This window comes from Anolis sagrei, chromosome 4 (genome assembly GCF_037176765.1).
Source record: "Anolis sagrei isolate rAnoSag1 chromosome 4, rAnoSag1.mat, whole genome shotgun sequence".
NCBI lineage: Eukaryota > Metazoa > Chordata > Lepidosauria > Squamata > Dactyloidae > Anolis > Anolis sagrei.
This window is the reverse complement of record NC_090024.1, coordinates 54,910,640-54,937,512: the sequence shown is the minus strand read 5'-3', so window position 1 is coordinate 54,937,512 and position 26,873 is coordinate 54,910,640. Positions and strand designations below refer to the sequence as shown.

Genomic DNA, 26,873 nt, shown 5'->3' with positions numbered 1-26,873 from the left:
CAGTATGGGAGAAGGAGGCGTTTGCCGTAAAAGGGGCATTGCTTGCCTGGCGACATTTGCTTGAAGGGGCCCAACACCCTTTTGAAGTTTGGACCGATCATAAAAATTTGAAGGCCCTCCAGACTCCTCAAAGGCTGAGTCCAAAACAAGTCAGATGGGCCGAGTTCTTCAGTAGGTTTAATTTTACCTTAAATCACTTTCCTGGAAAAAGTAACTGCATGGCGGATGCCTTATCAAGATTGCCACAGTATGAGAGCAGAGCTCCTGAGGTGGTTGGAACAGTGTTCACCCCTGAGCAGCTGGGGTTGGTAGTTCAGACGAGGTCCCAATCTCAGCGAAAGGTGTCAGATGCTAACCGTGGAAAGTTTTTAGAAGGTGGGTGGTTGAAAACGTTCCAAGATGGATATAAGGCTGATCTGTGGCTACCGGAGCATCGGGGTGGACTAGAGGAAAAAGATGGACTGTGGTATCATAGAGAAAAGGTGTATGTTCCGGAGTCTGTTCGTGTAAAGGTATTAGAGAGGTCTCATGACCATAAAACAGCTGGGCACTTTGGATTTGTGAAAACTTTACAGCTAGTATCCCGTCAGTTTTGGTGGCCAAAAATCCGGGGAGATGTAAAGAGCTATGTACAAGAATGTGTCACCTGTGCAAGGGGAAAGTCTTTGATTGGAAAACCAAGAGGGTTGTTACAACCCGTGGCCAGTCCTTCTAGACCCTGGAAACAGGTTGCGATGGATTTTATTGTAGACCTACCTGAGAGCAAAGGATGTACAGTTATCTGGACTATTATAGACTTATTCTCTAAACAAGCCCATTTTGTACCGCTAAAGAAGGTTCCAAGCGCACCACAGCTAGCAAAGTTACTGCTACAACATGTATATCGCCTTCATGGGTGTCCTGAGAGGATAATCTCAGACCGGGGATCACAGTTTACAGCTAAGTACTGGAAGGCCTTTCTACGCATGATGGGAACTGAGCAAGGGTTGAGCTCTGCTTTCCATCCCATGACTGATGGCTGCACAGAACGAGTTCAAAAATCTTTGGAGCAATTCTTAAGGTGCTATGTCAGTTATCAACAGGATGATTGGGAACAGTTGCTTCCTTTTGCTGAAGTGTGTTACAATAACTCATTTCATGCATCTATAGGTTGTACTCCGTTCAAAGTGGTTTATGGACAGGACTTTGTGCCAATCCCAGAGCTAAAGATGGAACAAGAGGGATTAGAAACCCCTTCGGAATGGAGCAAAAAGATAGCTGAAAGTTGGCCAGTCATTAAAAGTGCATTGGAAAAGTCCAGGGAGGACTACAAGAAGTTTGCTGATAGGAAAAGGGCTCCACAGTGGGATTTTAACATCGGAGATAAAGTTTATTTGTCAACCAAATTCCTAAAGACAACCCAACCATCACAGAAATTGGTGCCGAAATATTTGGGTCCTTTTGAAATAATCAAGAAAATCAACCCTGTCACAGTTAAGTTGTCCTTGCCACATAGTTTAAAGAGGGTACATCCAGTGTTCCACTGCAGTTTATTGAAACCCGTGTGTGGCCATACCAAGTGGCACTTGCCGGGTGAGGTCCCAAGTCCTATTCTGGTAGATGGGGAACAACATTTTGAGGTTGCTGATATTTTAGACTCCAGAAGACGTCGTGGGAGTTTGCAGTATTTAGTGAAGTGGCGCCATTTCAATGACTCTGAGTGGGTGAGGGCAGCGGATATTCGAGCGCCACAGCTAATTAGGCGTTTTCATGTAAATTATCCCATGAAACCTAGTTAAGGTCGATGCTGCCGGTGTTTATGTTTTTCTTTCTAGGGGAGGAATCATGTCAGGAGTCAATTTCTGACGTCGTGGAGACATCATAAATTTCCTGCATGACATCCTGGCTGGATCATCCTGGCTGCCGCAGTTTTCTTTCTCTGACATTTTGACATTGTGAAGCCAGCAGAGGGCGCTGGAGACTTTGTGTTGGAACTTGGGAGAGGGTATAAAAGGAAGTGGTGGTGGGGAAAAGGCAGTAGTGTCTTCCTTTGCTGTGGAGAAACAAGCAAATTATATTCATTTCCATACTGACTTGTGAGTGATTATTTGCTACAAAAACCTACAGTCTTACAATAGGAATGGAACCATTGCAGAATAATGTCTTCCTTTCCTATCCCACAGAGTTATTCCAGTAAGACCATGATCAACAATCTAAAAAGCTGCTGAGAGATCAATAGGGTCCCCTGGTGGCGCAGTGGGTTAATCCGCTAAGCTGCTCAATTTGCTGACCAGGTTGGCAGTTTGAATCCGGAGAGCAGGGTGAGCTCCCGCTGTTAGGCCCAGCTTCTGCCAACCTAGCAGTTCGAATACATGCAAATGTGAGTAGATCAATAGGTACCGCTCTGGTGGGAAGGTAACAGCGCTCCATGCAGTCGTGCTGCCAAGTGACCTTGGCGGTGTCTGTGGACGATAGCTCTTAGGCTTAGAAATGGAGATGAACACCACCACCCAGAGTTGAACATGATAGACTTAATGTCAGGTGAAACCTTTATTTTTACTACCCCCTCTCCCCCAGGTTATCAATTAGAGCAACTATGGCTGATTCAGTGTTACATCCTGGCTTGAAACCAAGTTGAAATGTATTTATAAAGAAAGTAAGGCACTGGGCTGCTCAGAACAAGCAAATTTTTCTGTCCTTCCTTACAACCACTCCATGACCCTGGATAAAGTACAATTATTGCTAGTACAGTATAACAATTGGATTCTACCCATGTTCTTGAAGGCTTTATTCTGTTGAGTTCTAGGTAGGATGTAGCAATGGTGCTGGATAGAGATTAGCACACAGACTAATCTCCATATTCTTTCTCAATTTGTAACCTGGGTCTGGGATGAAACATACCACTTTCACTTGTCCAGTGGAAGGGGTCAAATGCCCATTTCCTTGCGCTAGTAATCCAAATGATTATTTTAAAATTAAAATTATCATAGTTATTTCCTTTCTTTTCTTTGGCAATGAATTGGGAAGCAAAACAGCTTGTAGTCACGAGGTGCATGAAATCATTTATCAGACATCTTCACACTAAAAGAAAGATATGAAAGATTCAAGAGAGTAGAAGAACAATATTGCATTAAAGCTTGTACAAGTGAGAGAAAATAAAACTAGCCGAGCTGTGGCTTGCTGCCATGTTGGTTTGTAAAGAGAACTACAGCATGACTTGTGTTTTTCATAGAAGTAAAATGAATAAGAATACATTTGACCATAGCGAAGCCAATACAATAATAAAGCAATTAGAACTATGTTTCAATTCAGTCCCTTACAATTAAAATAATACACTGAATGGTCACGTTTTTTAAAGGACTCTATACTCTACTTTAGTTTCAGTAAGGGACACAAAAATAATGTCCCTGCCTGTCTTCTGTAGTTTCATTTTGCAATTCATGGATGCTTTATTAATCAATGCAAGATGCACCCATTGAACTGGATTAATCCTGCATAAGTAATTTTAGAAATTTCCTGCTGAAGTTATTTTTTCATTTCTGTGAACAAATAATTTATTTGGATTTTCATATATCAGGATCACAGAGATTTACCACAGTCAGATTTTAATTTTAGTTACATCTGAGTTGGCTTATATATTAGGGCACAAAGTTTTGCATGAGAGCCTCTTCTAAAATCTGTAATTGGTGTGGAACACTGACACGCACAGAATAAATCTGACAAGGTCTAAGGAGTTAGGTTCAGTTCCACTGATCAACATCTATGCTGCAGATTAACTGAATCTTTTATGGCATTACAAGCACTCTAGAATTCATTAGTGTAACTTCCCTTCCTCCTAACTACTCTGACCCCTCAGTATTACTGAGCCTTCTTTGATTGCCATAATTTTCAAAGGCTGGAGGAAAACCAAAAAAACAAAAAACAAAAGGACAATTCCATTGCCTTTCTCTCTCTTACACACACACACACTTTGATTATGATAATGCTTTAAAATACTTGCACAGTTGCACTTCTGGCGTGTGTGTGTGTGTGTGTGTGTGTGTGTGTGAAGTGACTTGAGAAACTATAAGCTGCTTCTGGTGTGAAAAAATTGGCCATCTACAAGGACATTGCCCAGGGGATGCCCAATTTTTTTAAATATATGTTTTTTATTGCCAACACACCCTTTGATTATGATTATCATAATCAAAGGGTGTGTGTGTGTGTGTTGCACTTCTGGCCTAGGAGCTCCTGGTGGCGCAATGGGTTAAAACCTTGTGCCAGCAGGACTGAAGACCAATAGGTCAGAGGTTTGAATTGGGGAGAAGGCAGATGAGCTTCCTCTGTCAGCACCAGCTCCCCATGCGGGGACGTGAGTGAAGCCTACCACAAGGATAGTAAAACATTAAAACATTAGGGTGTCCCTTGGGGTGGAAAAACCATAGAAACTGTGGTCTTGGGGTGGAAAGACCATAGAAAGTGGGAAGTTAAAAATAGTACTGTTACCTAGCAGACTTTATGTTCCAGGTCTACATCTTTGAAAGAAGAGCCAAATATACATCATACTGAATCAAGAAGAATTGGGTTCAGAAATGGGGAAGGTTGATAGATAAAGTCGAAGGAATGGAAATATATAAAGAGCTGAACCATTCTCTTTCTATGATAGTTCAATTAAAATAATATTTGAATGAAGGCTAGTACTGTTCCCAAGGGGTGGGGGGAGGATGTGTGTGTAAAATTGATAGACACAAATGGGAGATAAAAGTGGAATAAGCAAGAATGATAACACTAAGAAAATAATATTTTATATGTATTCTGAAATGGTGATGGATTGTGACATTATTCTACCTGTGTCAGCAATAAAAAAACATATATTAAAAAAAATCTGGGCATCCCCTGGGCAACGTCCTTGCAGACAGCCAATTCTCTCACACTAGAAGCTACTTATAGTTTCTCAAGTCATTCCTCACACACACACACACACACACACACACACACACCTTCTGGCTTGATAGTCCCACTTACAAGGAAGCATCTTTCAAGGGATCTGGTCTACATATCTTTTTACAATGAAAATATGTCATATTCACTACTTCAAATGATTTGGCTCTTCTTCTTTTTAACAGGCAGATATCTGCTAAGGCCAAAGAGTAGCCAATCACTTTTGGGTAACATTTTTTAAAATATCTGTGCGATGAAAAGCAGTCCCAATGTTTTATTATTCAAATGTTGCAAACAGAGATGTATCAGTCAAACATATTAGGACGTAAGGTTTTATTTAAAGTTCCCTCACCCTACAAGCAAGCTTCATTTACACATTCTAATATTGTACAAAATTTACATTACTGGTGACTTGTATGTTTTCCTCAGTCAAGCCTTCCAGAAAGTTAGAAAGATTTACATATAATCCTCATACATTCTTTAATTATCTGCTTTTTTAATAAAAAAAAACTTTTCAATGGACAAAAACACCCCTCAATCACTTCCCATTAAAGAGGCATTTTAACAATGGCATGTGGCAATGTTCAGTTGTGATCATCCTGTTTGTTTTATGCCATAATTTCTTATCTCATTTAGTGTTGTAACAGGCTTCCTCTTCTTATATTTTTATATACATACATATTTCTAAACACCCTCCCCCCTTATGATTGCACAAAGTATTATTTTACAAGGAATTCATTTGATCTGAACAATACAAATAAACACAAAACCATCAGAGTTTGCACAAGATAAGAAAATGGGTTGTGTTTCTGGAACATACATAATTTCAGGAATTCTTTAACAGAGATTTCACGATGCCCCTCCCCAATTTCTCTGCTCATTTTGCTGAAGTGAAAACAATAGAGTTAACACTGGAAAACAATGATGTTAATAGTAGTTGCAGTACTTTCTACTAATAACAATGGAATAGCAATATGGTTTAAAAGACATCCAATATATTAATCTTTAATTTTTATCACTTTCTTAGGAGAGTAAGTCTTAAGATGTGATTTGTTTCCAAATGTGGAAATAATTTCCTTTCTTTTGACCTATGATTTATGACTTCTTGTGACTTGTGTATTTTGTGCCTTTGTTTCTCACCTATGCATCATTGTTGCTAACTTCTGTACTTAATAGTTTTTGGGAAGCTGGGTTTGATTCTGCACTGCCTTGTACTTTGAATAGATATATATTCTTATTTCATAGAGCTCATGGGCTTGTAGGGGAGATGAACGGAATATACTGGAAGATTGCTATTGAATTTGTGGGAATGATTCTAATATATTTGTATTCAAGATATCTTTTGGAGTGGTTTGAAAACAACATCCATGGCTTGATTTTATGAGATGTTGACATGTGGCAGAGGCTTCTAGTATGTGGTATAAGACTTGGAAAAATGAAATGCAAAGGTACAGAATGGGGGATAACTGGCTTGATAGCAGTACGTGTGAAAAAGATCACAGGGTCCTTGTGGACAACAAGTTAAACAAGAGCCAACAATATCAGATAAAAAAGCTAATGAGATTTTGGCCTGCATAAATAGGAGTATAGTGTCTAGATCCAGGAAAGTCATGCTACCCCTCTATTCTGCCTTGGTCAGACCACACCTGTCCAATTCCGAGCACCACAATTTAAGGGAGAGATTGACAAGCTGGAATGTGTCCAGAGACGGGCAACTAAAATGATCAAGGGTCTGGAGAACAAACCCCATGAGGAGCTGCTTAAAGAGCTGGGCATGTTTAGCAGAAGAGAAGGCTGAGAGGAGACATGATGGCCATGTATAAATATGTGAGAGGAAGTCATTGGGAGGAGGGTGCAAGCTTGTTTTCTGCTGGCCTGGAAACTAGAATGAGGAACAATGGCTTCAAACTACAGGAAAGGAGATTCCACCTGAACATTAAGAAGAACGTCCTAACTGTGAGAGCTGTTCAGCAGAGGAACTCTCTGCCCTGGAGTGTGATGGAGGCTCCTTCTTTGGAGGCTTTTAAGAAGAGGCTAGATGGCCAACTGTCAGGGGTGTTTTGAATGATAATTTCTTGCTTCTTGGCAGGGGGTTGGACTGGACAGCCCACAAGGTCTCTTCCAACTCTATGATTCTATGACTCCAGGAAGGATAAATAGGAACTTCTGTCACCAACACTGGCACTCTACTCCATTTATCCTAACATGGAAAATACTTCTGCCAGGTGTTATCCAAGGGATCTGAACTGAATTTAATAAGAGACAGAAGAGAAAGGGGACAAGTGTCTTTCCCAGTACAGAATGAATATAAAAATGGCCACATGATTCCTAGCAAGCAAGCCCTGGGCTACTTTACCTCTTTAAGAATAAAATCACATTGCCAATCTCAGTTTACAAAGTTTCTGTTTACGTCAGTGTGTAGAAACAAACAAGAGATGCTACAGTATGTAAAGTCTAAATCATGTTGGTTGAGCCTGAGGGCCATTGATTATTTCTAAGTAAATATGTTGTGTATAAAATCTGGTATATACCTAATTAATCTGATAATGGAGACAGCAATTTGGAGCAATGGGAAAGCCCTCCAATGGCCCATGAAGCATCATTCTCTCTAACAGTGAATTTGCTAAGGACTGTAGTTAATGTGAGTAAAAGGGAAGGTGCTCCACAGCGATGTCAGATAAATTCCAAGACATCCTGGGTACCCGAAACTACAGATAATCATGGACCCTTTATTTTTGGACTATATTGGGCTGTAAAAATACCACAGAATTGCACTGGAGGACCTAGACAGGCCCACAAATACCTCCAGGCGTGGGTAGATATTTCTCAAGTATAGATAAGTGAAACCATAGATACTGAATATGTGAATAAGAGAGCTTACTGTATTTGAATGCTTCAAGGAATACTGCTATTTGCTGGAATAGAAAAAAATGTTTTGCAAACAAAAACCTCTAAGCAGGGAAGAAAGCAGTTTTAATTACTTCCCTGTGGTGATGTGGACTTTTTGTGAAATATTGTTTTATTTATTTATGTAATTTGTGTATATATCTATGGTATACTTATAGTAATCAGGTAAGGAGCTTGTGGAAAGGGCTAGATGAATGAATGAAATGTGTGTGAAGTAATAAGGGAATATTTGCAAGAATTTGAATAAGGATAGTAGTTCGTCTGGTAATTAATTGATAGTTGATAGATTGGTGTGAACAAATTAAAGATAAATCCATGAGCTTTAGAAATTAGTAAGTGGGGTTAAGAGTCTGAGTTAATAGTTTTTGAAGGTAAGAGTGTAGCTAGAGTTAAATGAGTAATCTATTTTGTTTTGCTCAACTTTTGCTCAACCCTGCTAATACTGTTTTTTGGCCCCTGGGATTGTTGTGTCTCTGTGTGTCCATTTGTGCAGTGATGGTCATAGCAATGTGACAGAAAAAAAAGTTGCAGGATTGGGGATAAGAGAATGTCCATATGCTTGGTGGTATAAGCAAGACTATAAAAGAATTTGCATAAGGCATCAGTGCTAATTTAAGCAAAACCTTATATCTGGTGAGAAAAGTAATGGTATAAGAGGCAGGAGAATCAAACACATACAGACACACCCATATGAAAACCTCAGGATAGAAAACAGAAAAAAAAGGGAAAATAAAGGAAAAACGGGAAAGAATACGCATACAACACATTTTTGAAGCCTTAAAAACGCAATAACATTTCTTTTGGAATGATAAATGAAGATATTCCTATATCTATTTCTTACACATATCAGTGCTACTCAAAAGGATGGTCCTAGATTGGTGCTGGGCTAGCAGTCTGTGGCAAGTTTCCAGGAAATAAACTATTGTAACCAATGGGCACACATTTGGTGCTGGTCCCTGATGCATTAGAGAGAAAAATTGTGCTTCTCCCACATAACAGGAGCATTGATGTACACTATCAGAACTGGCCCTGGTTTCCTTTTCTCTGTTATTTATGGGAATGGGTGCATTATGTCTGATTTATGTTATGGAGGATTACAGGAGACAATGTTGATGATGTTTCCCCCTGTTTTGATTGTTGCTTGATTTTTACATAGTGATGAAGCCAAAAAGGTTCATTTACAAGTCAAATGTTCCTTACCGTAAAGAACTTTTTAGCTCAATTTGTAAAAATAAAAAATGGAATATTTAATTATTTTGAATTAAACTGGACTTGTAATGTACTAAGCATGATCATCTCAAGCCAAACCAAGTGATACACTTCATGTTCTTAAAGAGAAAAGGTGACTTTCAAATTGTAGTGAGTAGCAATATTGCATTTCTTCAATGATTCACAATTGTTCCTCTTAAAAAACTGAGAAACCTCCACATTTCCTCCTATGGCTCCACCATTTTTAGACATTAATGTATCTACAGCATGTAGGTGAGGAATAGAAAAAGAGATTTTGGGAATGGAATGAGGTACCTGGAAGAGAGTATGGCTGGTTGGAAAAAACATTCAATTTAGCAATATTTCTGGTGGTACCACCTATTATATAAAATGTGAATGTCTAGGAATGGACTAGTGGTGATGCCACAATAAACTCTCCTCCCAATGCAATTACATCTTTTCATAGGCAGAGCTCAGAGTTTGAGTAGTCTCTATTTGAACTCATTATCAAACTTCTGCTACTCCTTATGTCTGACTGAATGGTAGAAACACTCAGAGAATGATGAGAACTTCAAAGTGTCTTTGAACTCAGCACAACTTTGCGAATGAGGGGTCAGACTGGTAACAGAACACATACTTTGCATATTAAAACCCCCCTAGATTCAATCCTTGGAGTCTAACAACTGTTTATGACCCACCATACTGAGTCAGGTGGTTCTAACTGTTTGAATTAGTCTAAAAATTATGATGTTATTTATATATTTCTTTTAATTACTTGCACATGGGGACTTGAGGGCAGATTGCACAAGCAGCTGATTTATTCAAGACAGAAACAACATTTTAACATTACCTCTTAGGACCTTCTTTCTGAAGCTCTATTACTTGTAGAGCATGAGACGCAGCCCTAGTTCAGAAGACCTGCAATTCAATGCATCTTGGTTCTGAATTACTTGTGAACAGCATCATAATGACCAATACTGATCCCATGCAGGTAAAATACAATGCACAACAATACTCAAGTTCATCCAGGCAGTATTTGGATGGTTAGCATCTTCTTTCCTTTACATTTAGAATCAATATATGGGTCTATAGCAAGAAGAAGTTAAGATTGACCTGACATGGCTGTATGTCCAAGTGGGCAATGTTCCATGTATTATTAGCTGTCTGAAAAGATTTCAGTCTATCAAAGGCAGGCACTATACTTAGTCCTCTTTTAAAATCATAAATGTGGGTGTAGTTGTAGGGTCTTGTATGCGGTACCAGGAATTCTGTTCTGTAAAATATTTATGTTACCATTTTCCTTTCCAGAACGTGACAGTGCTTTTCCACCTTTCAGTACTTCTAAATTGTTATTTATTGTATGGAACACATGCAGGTAGTATGACAGTAGAGCAAGCAGGGCCTGCAAGTGGCTCTGCTACATCTCCTTCGAGCTCTGTCCAGGTTCCTTTTTCAGGACTGTAACAAATTGTGGAAGATTTGTAGGCCCCCTGCAATAAAACAAAGTCTTGTTGAGCTAAGCTGATAAATAACATTTGACCAAATCTGTGTAGAAAAATTACTTTATACTTCAGGTGTTTAGATTTTACAGTCAGCCTTCCTCATTCAATGGGGGATAGGGGCTCAAGACCTCAGTGGAAAAGAAAATTCTGAATAATGAATTGGTGAGGTTTTTTTTTATCTGAGAGAAAACCTCTTTAGAAATGCATCGTCTCCCAGCATTTCCACTAGAAGCTGACCTAGAGATTTCTAAAGAGTTGTTCTTTCTAGATCAGGTGTCCCCAAACTAAGGTCTGTGGGCCAGATGCGGCCCTTCAAGGTCATTTATCTGGCCCCTGCCCTAAACTTTAGACTTAGGTTTGCCCTATGTCTGAAAGTACTTGAAGGCACACAACAACAATCCTAATTATCTTGACTATTTCATCATCCAAAAATAGGCCCACACTTCCCATTGAAAGATGGGTAAGTTCATGTTGGTGAAAATTGTTCTTCATTTTAAATATTGTTTTGCCTTTCATTTTTTAAATTATAGATATGTGCAGTGTGTATAGAAATCAGTTCATTTTTTTCCAAATTATAATTTGCCCCCCCCCCAACACTCTGAGGAATTGTGAATTGGCCCCCTACTTTAAAAGTTTGAAGACCCTTGTTCTAGATGTGTCTAGGTCCTCCAGCATAACTGAAAGAAGTTGACCATAGCTTCACATTGGAGGACCTAGAGATTCCTAGAGATAACAAATGTAGAGGGACAAATACACATCTAAGCTGTCTGTGTAAAGTGTAAAGTGCTTTGGACGACAAAGTGCTATGGGATCATTATTCTGGGAAGGCACACTGGAACAACCACATCTTCAAGCTCCTCCTAAAGACTTTAGCCTTCTCTGCCAAAGACTATTTGTTGTCTCTCCAAAATACAACTTTCATAGTATTGAGTACTGGCCGATTTTCTGTGCTTAGACTTAAATCCAAAACCCTTCTGGTCCCAAGCATATCAGATAAGGGATACTCAATCTGTAACATTGCCTACCTTAAAAATTCTGACAACAATTTATTCATATAAGTATATTTCTACAAGATATAAAGTTAGAAGACCACGGGTTTGCAATTTTTAGACATACTTACCATACTCCAACTGTAGCCTCCAACAAGGTAAATGCTGTCATCAAGGACTGCACATCCAGGACCACTGCGACCCTCTAAAATAGGAGTCTGCAAAATATTCCATTGGTCTCCTTTTGGGTCATAGCATTCCACAAGCATGACATCAAGGTGTGAAAACCCTGCATTACATGTTCATAAAATAATGTGAATCTCTTAAGTTTAAGAGAATGGGCATTATAAAAAGACACTGTATTATGACAATTTTATACTTCTAAAAAGGTTCTACCCTAAAAAGCAGAATTTTTGCCTTTCTAAATTACATTAAACCAATCAATGATTGTGGCTTATTGTACGGAACTCAAATAACTTTGCTTTACTATATTGATAAAAATGTAACACTGGTTTTAAACAGCTTTCAGATAATTAATGTGTACTGTGTTAATGTAACAACATTGATAAGAATTTTAATCTAGTAGGTTTGAGGGCATAGTGCACTGGAAGGTAATGCTGTACATCAGTACTCAAACTGGAAAAGTTAATACCTATCACAGAGCTTTCATTTGTTTAATTAAGTCAGAAGAATCACAGAAAAATTATAGAGATCCAGGAGCCTCATGGGGTACCAAGTCCAACCCCACTGCTCAATGCAGGATATCCAGGAGAAGCATCTCCAGGAGATAGTTTTTTGAAGACATCCGGAGAAGACAGCCTCAGCATCTCTCCAGACTATTGGTTCTATTGCCAAACAACTTATATCATTAAGACGTTCCTTCCAATTTTCAATCAGAATTTACCCTCTTGTAATTTTAAACTATCAAACTTGATTCTACCCTCTGGGGCACACGAGAACTTGATAGACATTATAATTATATTATATATATTTTGGTCAGGATAAATAACTATCTTTTGTCTTCATTTGTATGGCCTTGTAGAGAAGACAAAACAATGCTATGACTGAATGAACAAATAAACGAACAAATTCAGTGCCCCAACAGTGTATACTGTTTTTCAACTGTCATCATGTCAACTTCAACTTATGGCAATCCTACGAATGAGAGCAAGACCTCCAAAGCACCATATCATCAACAACCTTGCTCAGGTCTTTTAGACTCAGGAGCATGGCTTCCTTGATTGAGTTGATCCACCTTATAATGCAGTCTCCCTCTTTTCCTAGTCCATCATTTGCTACAATTAGGAGACTGCATTAAGGGAGTATTTTCAAAAGCCTTACTGAAGGAAGAGGAAATAGGGGAAGTGTTATCCTTTCATCCTCAGCAGTTGAAAATGAAATTTTAAAAGTTGCCTCTGCCACTGCCTGATGCTTTGAAAATTCTTATGGGAGCAAGGAGGTGACATTCTTCTTGTAATTGGAAGTAAAGAACAGGAGGAAATTAGAGGTTGGATCTATCATTGGCTGCTTTCACCCTGTGAGATCGAGCTTCCCAATTCCAATCAGTCTAAGATCTTTATTGTGAACTGACTGCTTGGATATAAAAGAAATGTCATTCCTTACATTGCAGTGGGAAAAAAACAACAACACAACCCCCCCACAAAAATCCACAAAACAAACCCCCCACAAAACTGAGAGCCCTTTCTACACTAACATATAAAATCCATATTATCGGCTTTGAACTGGATTATATGGCAGTGTAGACTCTGCTTTGATAATCCGAATTATATGGAAGTGTAGAATGGACATGAGTCTACACTGCCATATAATTCAGTTCAAAGCAAATGATATGGATTGTATATGGCAGTGCCGAAAGGGCCTCTGAGAGAAAGAGGGGTAATTTTTAAGGGCAATGGGGATTTCAATGGTACAATGTTATACATGCCCGTTGTAGGTTTTTGATTAATATTTTTCTTCTGATATCTAAGAATTGTTTCTCTATGGAACCCAAGTATAGTTTCTTTTCCAGCTTCTCATCTTGGGAAATGATTTACGGAAGCAAATAGTGCTAGCAATTCAGGTCAAAAATAATCTGTTTGTTACAGTGAATTCATAGTGATGACAAATTGTCTATGGTTCTGAATAATGGAAGTTCCTGTTTTTATTATCCAAAGCATTCATTATTCATTCATTTAATGGATGGTTATATTTTCTTTTCTTTTTTCTTTTTTTACTAAAGCTGGTTCAAGTCTCATGTTACATTATGTGATGGGTTTGTAACACAGTTAACTATAACTAATAGAACACGAATAGCTTCTATCAAAATATAGGGTACAATATTGTTTTGCTAATAAAAATGTGACCTTTCAAATGATTTCCTCCAATTGCGTACAGCCGATCATTCATTACAGCCAATGCATGGATAGCTCTTTTTGTGTTCATGTCTTGTTTTCGAGCCCAGACATCCATTACAGGATCATAGCAATACAGCCAGGGAACATATTCACCATTGTGGACACCACCTACAAAACAAATATATCTGAATTAGTCAAAATGAGGATACAGCCATTAAAAATGCACAATTTTTTTACACAGAATTTTCTTTTGAGATCAAGAAGATTATACTGACCTGAAATATAAATCTTGCCATTATGTACAGCTCCTGCATGTGCTGCCAAGGGTTGTGGTAGGGAAGATACATAACGCCATTCATTTGTTTCTAAATTATAGCACTCTACACTTGATAAATAGCCAGTTTCATTCCTTCCACCAATCACATACAAATTTTTGTCAAGCCGACAGGCATAAAAACTAGCCCTCCTAGGGAAAAAAACAAACAAACAGAGCAGTTAGTTTATAAAGACTAGAATTAATTAATTCTTACAGAATGTATCAGCTGCTGTTCTAATAACATTTGCTCACCAAACAATCTCCTCCCTGCTGAACTTCTTGTACCCCTATCTTCTCCTTACCCTTGGTTATCATCTCAGTTCTAAAAACTGCTCCTTTGTCATGATTATGGAGCCTTCCATTCCAATTCCTTAATTAAGAAGAGGACATTAAAGAAAGGAATAAAAATAAAATAATACTGTAAAGCATAAGGTGGCATAAATCTTTGGTGCAACCACACTTGGAGTGTTGTGTTCAATTCTGATTGCCACATCTAAAAAAACATATGGCACAGCTGGAAAAAATGCAGAGAAGCATAGCCACACTGATCAGGGGGAAACAGCAACTCCCCTGTGAAGAAAGCTGGAACATGCTGACCTGTTTAGCTAAGAGAAAAGATAACTAAAGGGGAAGCTAATATGGATTTGTGTAATGATCTATTGTGTGGAGAATATAGTGTTGCATCTGATGAAGAGAACTGAAGGTGGATCTACCTGACCACTAATCCAGGGCTGATCCAGAGTGCCGAATGGTGGATTGGTTCTAAGATGGTTTAGATTATGATCCTCCTTCTGGCTGCCATCCAGCAGCATCAATCCTGGTTCAGTGTTCCTGAATGATCACCCATACTGTCCCTCCTTTTCTTTTGGTTATGGCAGCCAATGGGCCAGATATGGCTTGTGTCTGTCACCCATCACCTGGAGTGATGTCAGCTGGGACACCAGAGTGACACAGGGGAGTGGGGGGGGGGGGGAGGAGAGAAGAAGAAGAATTGCCTCCTCTTCCTCTCCCCCCTTTCTTCAATCACCTCATTGCTGAGGACAGAACCACTCAAGGTGACTTGCAACTGACATGAACCATGTTACACCAACCAGCAATGATGAGGAGGACAGGGAGGAGGGAATGCTATTCCGTGTCCATGGCCTGCCTGAGCCCAGGGAATACACAATAACTATGAAAATCGTTGTGACTGTTTACGTCTTGGTTCAGCCGCACTGTGCCATGCGGACTCCATCAAGGTACTGTGACGGCTCAGTGCACACTGTATGGACATCTGACTGCCACCAAACTAGCTGAGATCAGAGGTTGTGATGCAAATGTACCATGTGGTGATATTTTAATGAGATTAATTTATTTATTTAGAATATTTATACTCCGCTTTTCAGCTGCAAAGGTACTACTTAATTTGCTCTCAGACATCTAAATGAGATGTCATAATAAATAAGATAGGATGGAGCTTTGTCTGGCTTGCTTCTTCCCATTTAGTGGACAGAGGAATGGCAGTTGAAGATAGTGGGAGGAGATTTTGACAGAAAATTACTGTGAACTAGCACCCTATGACCCCACAATGATGCCCTTGACACTTTTCTTACAGTATGCACAGTCTGAGTGTCATACCTGCCAACAGTGTCTCCAAGGTGTCTAGAACACACCTTATGAATCTTGTGTCATATCTACTGAACCCTCAATACTGCTCTTGTTAAGGTGCTAGCTCAGGTAATTCAATGGAATAACTGTTCAGTCAAACACTAAAATAAGGGAATTTATATAAAGCAATTTCTGCAAGAAATGTCTGCTTTAGCACAGCAAGCTAACCACCAGCTGCAATAAATCTTGCCATTCAAAAGGTTGGCAGTTTGAAGGCTGGGTCGGGGGGAGAGGAGCACCCGATCTTCAGCCCAGCTTACTGCCCACCTAACAGATCAAAACCAGGTGTGAGTATATAAATATGTACCACTTAAGCGGGTAGGTATTTTAATGGCAGAACAAGGAAATACCAGAAAATGCAGACAATTCGATCAGAAAAGGAAGAAGTCTGTGAACATGGCTCCTTGACACAGAGGATGGAGTGACAGCATCCCCCCCCCCCCCGGGCTGGACTCGAGCACAATCTCCAAGATGCCGAAGATGGGAGAAATCTATATATCTCTATCTGTACTGTTGTCTGTCCTGTCAGTGTATAATGGCATTGAATGCCGTATATGTGTTCTGTGATCCACCCTGAATCCCCTTTGGAGTGAGAAGGGCGGAATATAAAATACTGTAAGTAATATAACATAATGTAATGTAATAAAGTGTTCTTGAGATAGGAAGTAGAAATGGGCATGTGAGAGCTCCTGATCCAGGTGACTGGATTGTGAAGTTGGGAATATTTTTGAGTGTTCCTTGTTTGATCTTTCAGAATAATACATTCTTTCTAGGGATACCAAAGAGCATACACAAAAGGAGAATTTTACCTTGAAAGGCACCAGCTGATTTTATTGCCAGGAATGGACTTAAATGGTGAAGTCATTAATGTTTGAAGCATATGGTACCATGGAAGGATATAACAACTCAGTAAGACAAAGTTTAAAAAAAATGGGATAGATAATGTAACAATAATAAATTATCTTGACATTCACTTTCTTTATGGTCCTTCAAGGGTCATTGTTCCCAATTTACTAAGAGAACCACATCATCAGATTTTTTTTCTTCAATTATCATTTTTTTCTTCTCTCTGCACTACTGCAAATAGAACAACTTTCTTTGTATTATCAACCCTGCCCTACAACACAGGTTTATTTTCTTATCTCCTCTTTGATTTTTTTTTTGGTGTAAGGAGAATTTATGACTTCAGCCAGGAATCATTATTGACAGAAAATACCATAGTATGTGCAAGTCGTCTTCACTGCTTACAAAAGGCACTTTCATTTCAAAAACATAACAGGAGGATTCACTATTTATTATCAGCAGTTCTCACATGACACTAAAAATACCCTTTTGTCTTTTCTGTATGCATGCACAAAAATGGATAATACAGAGAAAAAAGCTGAAGAAAACCCATTTTCAGTAGAAATATGCATTTTGCTCAATCCTTCCATGATATGGTGGCTGTCTCCTAGGCATTTGGGACAAGTCATGTTATCCTTGACCACCCCTGGGGTTGTGCTATGAGTTTCAGTCTAAAACATTTGGTGAGAATCAGGTTGCAGAAGGCTGTTTTAGCAAATCACACCCTCTAACCAAATTCGATTTTTTCTCATTTTTGGAGAACCCTGTCAGGATAGCCGCCAAATGGAGGTATTGAAAAACAGGGGAGAGTTAGCAGGCTTCATAGAATGACAGATGAAACATAGTGGTTGGCCCGAATCCTGAATAAGAACAGTCCTTTTCAAACTGGAGGAAGTATAGCAATGTTGTATTATAGGGCTCATTTATTGCATATTTAAGGCTTGCAAATGAATGTGTAAATATTTACTTAGAAACACACACACACACACACACACACAAACACACATACCAGGGTTGTTCTTGACTTGTTTTCATATGTAGAACTGACAGCATTATATGACTTTTAATGCTTGCATGACCTGAGTCTCATATGAAGGCAATTACTAAATAGCTCAGACTCATTACAATGTGCTGTAAGTATTTAAGGACAAAATGTAAACTATTAAAATTCAGGTTTTTTAAAAAATAAGAATGAATAGATTGTTTAACATTTGGTGCCAGTTTTTTTTGTCTGTGTTTTCTAGCAATTTTTGCTGTATTTAGGCACAAGTTCCTAACAAATGTAATGCTTATATGCATTCTTGATTTTATCCACACAGTGTCAGTGTTTGGAGCAAAAATGTAACAGTCTGCTTCATTTTTCAGATTAAATGTGTATTTTATGGGCAAACTCCCAATGGTAAAGATTTTAAGTTTCCCCTATCTTTCCTTTCCACTAAATAAATTATACTTGAGCCATAGAGTTCTGGTTAATTAATGTAAAATTTAATTGCTATAAAAAAAATCCTCCATGCTAAAATATTGCACTAAAATTCAGTTTAGAAAAGATATCATCCCCTCACATACATCTGGTCCCTAGAAATATACTGTCATCTCTACTAAAAGAGATTACATCAAATTACTCTAGTGGATCAGGATATTGGTCCAGCTACAAGTCTTGCAGTGGCTTATGAAAAGTCTCTGTAATGAACTTAGCAAAATTTTACAATGCAGTTACAGAAGAAAAGTAAAAAGAAAGTCTCTTCTGATTCCCAGTGGCAATGAATTTATGCCCTGAATACTGGAGTTTGATTACCAGTCTTAGATGGAATAGCTAGGAGAGTTATTACTGATCATACAAATGCCAAGAGCGGGACACTGTCAGCTCAAGTGATTTTGATCCAATAGTATATTATGGTACTTCTTACAAAAAGTAATTACATAAGTTTCTCATTCTTTTCATTTATTATGAACAATAAAACTAACTGGCATCTCAATGTGTGTCCATACTGGCTGGCCAATTTTCACATCATTTGGGCTTACCACATGTCAGGAAAGGAAATGTTAAATCCCTACTAAACAGGTAAGAGTGGTTTAGCCACAACTGCTGTCTTGGTGTTCTGCAAATTAAGGATGGACCTGAGAAGACTCTAGGATAAACTTTTTAGAACTTTCTGGATTTTTTTTTTCATATCAGGAGTGACTTGAGAAACTCCAAGTTGCTTCTGGTGTGAGAGAATTGGATGTCTGCAAGATGTTGCCCAGGGGACACCTGTATGTTTTGATGTTTTATCATCCTTGTGGGAGCCTCCTCTCATGTCCCTGCATGGGGAGCTGGAGCTGACAGAGGGAGCTCCTCTGCACTCTCCCCAGATTCGAACCTCTGACCTATTGGTCTTCAGTCCTGTTGGCACAAGGGTTTAGCCCACTGCACCACTGGGGACAGGTAGAAGCAAAGATACCTAACACTTGTGTTATATTAGTTGAGAGAGCACAGCCAGCACCTTAACATTTAATTCTGCTTACCAACTATCGCAGAAAACCCATGTAAAGCTCAGGTCATTAACTTCTAGAGAAGCTGCTACTATAGAGACAGAGGGAAAAATGCATGGCTGAATAGAACATTCACTCAAAGAACCTTCATAGGTAAGGAATGCGCTGAGGTCTGTGTTAACATCAGTAGCCTAACTTAGGTCTCATTTACCTTTACACATACAAAGTAACTGCTCAAGGACAAAACAGAATCACACTAAATACTGTATAACTGATAAAGGATAAAGTTTCCCCTTGATATTAAGTCTAGTCATGTCTAACTCTGGGGATTGGTGCTCATCTCTATTTTTAAGCAGAAGGGCCAGTGTTGTCCATAGACGCCTCCAAGGTCATGTAGCCAACATGATTGCATGGAGCACTATTACTTTCCTGCAGGAGCGGTACCTATTGATTTACTCACGTCTGTATGTTTTTGAACTGCTAGGTTGGCAAAAGCTGGGGCTGAGAGAGGGAGCTCACCCCGCTCCCTGGATTTGAATCGCTGACCTTTCTGTCAGCAAGTTCAGCAGCTCAGTGGTTTACCCCACTGAACCACTGTCCTTTGTTTTTCTCCCTCGGTGACAATGCAAGTTTTCTTGTGAGAACTAAACTAATATTTACTTGCATATGTTTGGTGATTAGCTCATCACCCTATGAACCTATAAATCAATACATGGTTCCTCTTGACTCATGGATGAAGGTGATTGGTCTGTGTTTTTGATGAGGTGAGAGGAATCTCTTTGATCAAAGACAAGGCTGAGCCATAATCTTTTGCTGTTTGTTTGTTCTGTTGTTTATTGCTTACTCTTCTTGATTTAAAAAGATTTTTATGGACTAGCCTCAAAACTTTCTCAGCCTATAAATGCTGTTAATCGATCGATTGATCAGTCAGTCAATCAATCAATCAATCAATCAATCAATCACCCTTGTTTTATTGGTGTGTACAGGGAAATTAATATTGTGCTTGACAGATATTTTATCAGAAAAATGGCAGAAGTGCATAAAAGCTCTATATTAAAAATATTAACTGCTAAAATCTGCCTTGGGAGGCAATTGACTTAATAAATTGTAAGTCTCTAAGGAAGCCATGACTAGTCAGTAAACAATTCACATATATTTAAAATGTGTAATCACGTTTTCAGAAATGCTGTCTATCCTCAAAGGCTCTTACTACATTGAAATAATTGATTACTCTATGAGTTATGTAGCCTCAGTTGAGGAGGTTAAGTTTAATTATCTTGCTATAAAGCCCCAGCACAAAAATGATTTTGATAATTAGAAGACAACATTCAAACAGATTTTTGAACTTCTCTGTATTTTAAATTATATTTTAAATATGAGACAGGCATATAAGAAAATGCTGAGGATGTCCAATCTGTAACTCATGGTATAATCTTTACGGACACTAACTCTGACTGCTTGAAGTTAGAGGCAGTGAGGCTGCGACAAGTAGATTTGTTCAACTGGATAATGATCTGAACATCTTCAATTTTTATGGATGTCCTAGCTAGAGGGTATCCCCAAATGCTTTATATACTATTCATCTGTGTCTTAAGACTAAGATAATGATTTGCATAATAGCAGTGCATTTCTAATTATTCAAACTCCCCTCTTGCTACAATTGTGGCTCTTTAACCAAGATTCTCACTTTAGGTGAAGTTAGAAAAAAACATATGTGAAGTTGAGCGTGTACCAGCAGTGACAGTAGACTATTAGGGCAATAAATCCATAGCCTGCAACATTTCACAGATGTAACCTGGGATGTGTGTGGCCAAGTAGTATCAGAGCTCTAGAAGGAGAGGTAGTTAAATGAGGAGTGGTTCTATTGCCACTCTTAACAGCAAATCCACCAGCTACCTAAGCAGGATTGTATCTGAGAAGAAATAAGTGACAGAATCCTCCAATAAGAATTTGCCTCCCCCCACCCTATGAACTTTTGCAGAGACTGAGACATTGGAATTTTTATATGTGCTTTATTTACATTCCCTTTTTTCTTGCCTGACCCTTGTCTTTGGATACCTAAACTGTATTTCTAAATGCTAAACTAAAAGTTTTAAGTTATTGCAATGCTGTAAATTTAGGGGTTGCAATAAAATTTCATTTGGTGGAACAGAATTCTTATTTGGAGGGGCGATGTGTCTGTTTCTTCCCTCAGCCCCTGCCACACCTCTGGAACAACTTACAGAGAAGCAGATGTAAAATCAAAAGTGATTCACTAGTTGGCCCTGGCTGTTACTGTTATGGTCCTAAAGACGCAGGATAAATTTCCTACTTTTGCTGGGTGAGGCTCTTTCTTATTTTCCTTCAGAAAGTTCTGCAGGTAATTTTATAAATCCTTTTGCTAATTTTGCATTTGTTTGTTTTAAATGTTATTTTTAAATATATCACTGCTGATTTGAAGAGGAAACTTTTGTTAGCCATTTGGTTACACACACACACTCAATCTCTCTCTCCCTCAGACACACACAGAAAATGGCTACAGAAATGTTTTAAATTCCTAAATAAAACAAGGCTGGCAGAAACTCAGGAGCCTTTTTTCACCATGCCAATTTGCTTTTCCTGTCTAAGACAAATTTAAGGAGGAGGTAACTAAGAGAAACCACTGTCCCTTCCCAGGAAAACAACAACATCACTCCCCATGATACCATTCCAACAAAATGTTGAATAAACATTTACCTCTCTTGCATAGGTGGAAGCTGTATCCAGCTGTTAAACCTAGGATCATATCGGCTGACAAAGTTTGTACTGTGCTTTCCTGAAAGAAGATTAATTCTATATTTACCTTTTTTTACAAAAATAAAATCACAATTTTATTGCATCTTCACTTCTTGATAACCCCCACTACCTCTTCAAATATTTTTCTTTTTCTCTTTTTTTCAGGAAAAGAATATTTTCTATTCTACCTCCTCCAGTTAAGCACTGAACTTTAGAACAGTGGTTTTTACATTTTGAACGTAAATGATTTTGGACATAAATGAAAACATGTTTCCATTTATAAGAGGGAAGGAATAAGATAAAAAATGTTGTGCTCCTAGAAACATTATTCAAAGCAGTGTTAGTAGATGAATCCCATTCATATAGCACATATCAACAAAGGCAATGTCAAGCAGACTTTCCATCCCCCACCCAAATGTTTCCTACTTCCTTTTCCTCTTTTCCTCTCCTAAAATGAGGAAAAAGGAGGGAAGTGACCACCAAGGATGTTGAATAGTAAGATTTTCTTTGTCTGGTTCAAAGGAATGCTCCACATAGCAATACTCTCATTTATAAAAATGGGAAGATGAGTCCTTAGGAAAGATATTCAAAGAAATCCTCCAGAAATAAAATGCCTTTAATTTGACTGATTGTTTATATATATATATATATATATATATATATATATAAAGGTAGTCCCCTTACATTAAGTCCAGTCATGCCTGACTCTGGGGGTTGGTGCTCATCTCCATTTCTAAGCTGAAGAGCCAGCGTTGTCCATAGACACCTCCAAGGTCATGTGGCCGGCATGACTGCATGGAGCACCGTTACCTTCCCGCCGGAGCGGTACCTATTGATCTACTCACATTTGCATGTTTTCGAACTGCTAGGTTGGCAGAAGCTAGGGCTGACAGCGGAAGCTCACGCCGCTCCCCGGAATCGAACCGGTGACCTTTCGATCAACAAGCTCAGCAGCTCAGTGCTTTAACCCACTGCGCCACCGGGGGCTCAATTTTATATATATATATATATATATATATATATATATATATATATATATAGGGTTGGTATATTTTAATTTGTTCTGGTTTAAATATTCTGTAAAATTCTTTATCAGTATTGACGGCAAAAGTGGGATATAAATGATGATGATGATGGCCAGAATCCTATTGCGGATATATGTCTTTGTAAGTGGAAATGTATATGGGAAGTTCCATAATTTCCATATCGAAATAAGAAACTGCTGTTAAATTGCTACTTAGGGGAGCCAGCAAAGTGATCAATGTACATTGGGACCTGATATGCATCAGTCCCATTGTGCATTGAGATACCACCTATGATAGAGTCTCATGCAAATTAGGATATTCTTGCAGGTGTCTTGTTACGCATCTTTGCAATTCACTGATAGTATTTCTTAGCCCCTATGTATATTTAACAATATACTATCTTATGTATATTATTAAATATACATAAGATAGTGTCATAGATTGTGATCAAGGATTATGGCCCATCATCACTGTCGTTGTCGTTGTCGTCGTCATCATCATCATCATCATCATCATCATCAAATTGGAAAAGACCTTGTGGGCCATCCTGTCCAACCGCCTGCCAAGAAGCATCATCATCATCATTATCCTAGTAATATGGGAAAAACCAGTTTTGTGAACTTCCTCCTCCTACTTTTAAAAGAGAAATTATTTATTCTCTTCCTGTGAATAGAAATCATGCAATCTAGGAATTTGGGATCTTTATCAATGGTTCTCAATCTGTTCTCAACAGGTGTTTTGGCTTCAACTCTCTGAAATCCCAGCTAGTTTGCCATCTGTTAGGATATGGGGACCCACAGGTTGAGAACCACTAATCTATATACTATGACTACATGAAACAACATGGATGATGAACAATGTGGGTTTATTATTGTTGGAGTTCAGCGTGTGATTGTGTCTACTGATCAGTGTGTTCAGCCTGTGATTGTGTCTAATGATCAGGATACTCTGGATGTTGGGAATGACAATGCTGTTTCTAATGATGACAGTACTTTAGATGTAGAGAATGACAATGGGATTCCTGTTCAAAGTGTCTTTGCTGATGAGACTGTTCCTGAAGACTTTGGGGGTGATGGTATAGTCTCTGGAAGAGGGCCTAAATTGTTACCAGAGAATTCCCAGGACTTTGAGCCTGAGAAAAGCTTGGCACCTGGCCCAGCTGCAGAAATTAATGAGCTAGAAGATAGAAGGCATGTTTGAAGGCAGAACAGACAAACACACCAATCTCTCAGGTGTTCTGCCAGACTGAGAGAGAAACTGATAACAGAGTCAAGGCTGAAAAGAAATCCTTTTCTGGCCACTTGGGATATAGAGTAGATGAGGGGATAAAAGTGCCAATTACAGAATCTGTAGCCAGACGAAGCAACATTGGAAGTGAATCAAGATGTATGTCCTGAACCTTGTAGCCTTGCCTTGGATAGACTCAAGTTATGCCTTGTTTGATTTCATGATTCAAGTTTGGAGTTTTACCTTGGAAGTTCCTGTGTTAGTTTTTCATGAACTCTGATGGGCTTATTTCCTGGATTATTTGTTCCTGCTTATCTTTCTATCTACTTGGATTTACCTATTTCTATGGAGTGTTTTTCCTGCTAATGCTTTGTTTAATTATCTTCAATAAACTGCTTGTATTTTTACTCAGCTGTGTGGTGTTTTAAAGTCAGAGGGCTTTTCCCAGGTCTGCTTCAATCTCTGTCCTTTCTTTGAAGGGGTAACACCTCATCCCTTGAATTAAATAAGTTTCTGGAGGAATAATGTCTCCATTTAATAAATACGTAGCCAGACCAGTGGGTGGTAAAAGAGGTCACTCCTGTTTCAATTTGGCAGGCATTTTTTATATTCAAAAAATTCTGTAGACAGGACAAACAGATCTCTCACAGCTGCTTTGATTTTTTTCCCCATGCTCAGCAAACAATTTTGACTCAGCCCTGAAATACAGCTGGAAGCAGCTGATTTCAAGTTGGGAAAAACAGATGAGAAATCACCCTTAAGAATTTGTTGCTGCCTTAAGGAAAACCTGGTAGAAGATATTTTTACCTGATTTCTTTGGTCAATGAAGTTTAAATGTGGGAAAGCGCTGTTGTACTATTTCTGTGGGTTTCAGTTCTAATGATAATTTTCTTTTAGCAACAATTTAGGGATAGAGAAATAAAATTCTATTCTTCCAGAACACCAGGTAAATAAATAAATATTTATTGAGAGCAGGCTTTTAGACTGGATTAGTTTATTTAGCTCAGTTTTTAAGGAAATGAACAGATGTAACACTTTTATATAATTTGCTTTTGTGCAGATGCTGAAATGGGCCTTTCACAATAAAATATATGCAGTATATGTAATTTCAGCTGGATCTTCTGGCATTTTGAAGTGAAAATGTGTACCTGCAAGCTGTTTTATAGTTTCTCAGTCATAATTATCTCTTTTACACAGACTGCTACAACTGCAACTCTGCCTTCATATGCAAGCTTTTCAACAATGTCTTGACAATATTCTAAATTTTGCAAGGCATACTTTTCTCATTTTGCTCTGTTCATACATTTGTTGAATTGTTTGATTTCTCTTTGTAGAACATTTATGAAGTCGTTTTTTCTTTTTACTGGATAATTTCTATGTGAATCCCTTCACAAGTATAGGAACAAAAAAGTAGTTGAAGACTCAGAAGACTTTTGGGAATGAAAATATAATAATATCATGCGTAATGAACTGGTTTTGTGGTGGAGAAATAGCATATACTTTGGACATTACTGTGGTCAGAAATGTAGAAAAGCAGATTAGATAGTGGTTAAAGCTCTCAAATAGTTATCACCAAATGTCTTAATTTGGAAAAGCTTATCTAAACATTTGAAATAATGTGACAGCTGGTGAATGACAGAAACACCAGCACTTCAAATGGCATCTTTGTTGAACATGCAGGAGAATCCAAGGTTTATCATTTATGGAAGGAAGAGTTTCCACTTCCTTCTATATAAGCTTCCATAATTCATATGGCATATTCTCTTAGCATATCTGGAATAGATCTTCTGCGGGTGAATAAAGTTTGTGAAAGATAGGACTTAGGACAAAATGTTCATGCATTCTGAAATCTAAAATGCCTTGGGTCAATTAACACTTAATTCCTTAGACTATTCACTAATATGACGTTAGGACTTTGAGGTGGCAGGAAGGACCCAGTGATTCAAACTGCAATCCTTTCTTAGAAAGCGGTGTCATTTTCTAACTTTTCAGATTAAATTTAGCTTGAAACACAGAGAATCAGCTTTAGATGTACTGAGATACCTACATTGGCTGTCTTCAGAAAGAACTTGAAGACCTGGCTTTTTCGATGCGCCTTCCCAGATTAGGAAATCTCCACCACCAAGTCCCATAAGCACTTTATTAGAACCAATGATTGCTGCACATCGCACATCGCACTTGCCCTGGAAGCCCTATATACACCTCCTGTCACGTCAGCACTTTTAATCTTGTACCCACTGCTCTGGCCAGGCCCAGTTTTATTGTGTTTACTGTATTGTGCCTGTTGTTTATTTTGCTTTATTCTGTTTTTAATTGTTTGATTTGCTTAGATTGTATTGTTGTGTTGTGTGTTGAGGCCTCGGCCTGTGTAAGCCGCATCGAATCCTTCGGGAGATGCTAGCGGGGTACAAATAAAGTTTAATAATAATAATAATAATAATAATAATAATAATAATAATAATAATGTCAGGTGCATAGGGGGGTTATAAGTGAACACTGAAATATGGGGCTGGCATTCTGTTCAGTAATGATGATGATGTAACTATGCTAATGGATGGTAAAACATCAAAACATCCAGGCATCCCCTGGGCAATGTCCTTGCAGATGGCCAAACCTCTCACACCAGAAGCGACTTGCAGTTTCTCAAGTTGCTCTCGTCACACACAAAAAACAATGTAATTTACTTTTGCTGTCATTGCACCACTGCAATAACTTAAAATGTCCACAAA

The 26,873-nt window shown here is 38.5% G+C and overlaps 1 protein-coding gene across 2 annotated transcripts in view; it reads right to left on the bottom strand.

The window, feature by feature from the left end:
- Window positions 1-5,375: 5,375 nt before the first annotated feature.
- Window positions 5,376-26,873, bottom strand: part of KLHL14 (kelch like family member 14) — an 84,440-nt gene continuing 62,942 nt past the window's right edge. For both annotated transcript variants that reach the window (XM_067467433.1, XM_067467434.1), the window contains 5 exons: window positions 21,854-21,932; window positions 14,136-14,326; window positions 13,870-14,028; window positions 11,638-11,795; window positions 5,376-10,505 (listed from right to left, as the gene is read on the bottom strand). In XM_067467433.1, the coding sequence (XP_067323534.1) occupies window positions 10,365-10,505; window positions 11,638-11,795; window positions 13,870-14,028; window positions 14,136-14,326; window positions 21,854-21,932 (728 nt within the window). In that variant the 3' untranslated portion in view covers window positions 5,376-10,364. The remainder of the gene's footprint in view (window positions 10,506-11,637; window positions 11,796-13,869; window positions 14,029-14,135; window positions 14,327-21,853; window positions 21,933-26,873) is intronic.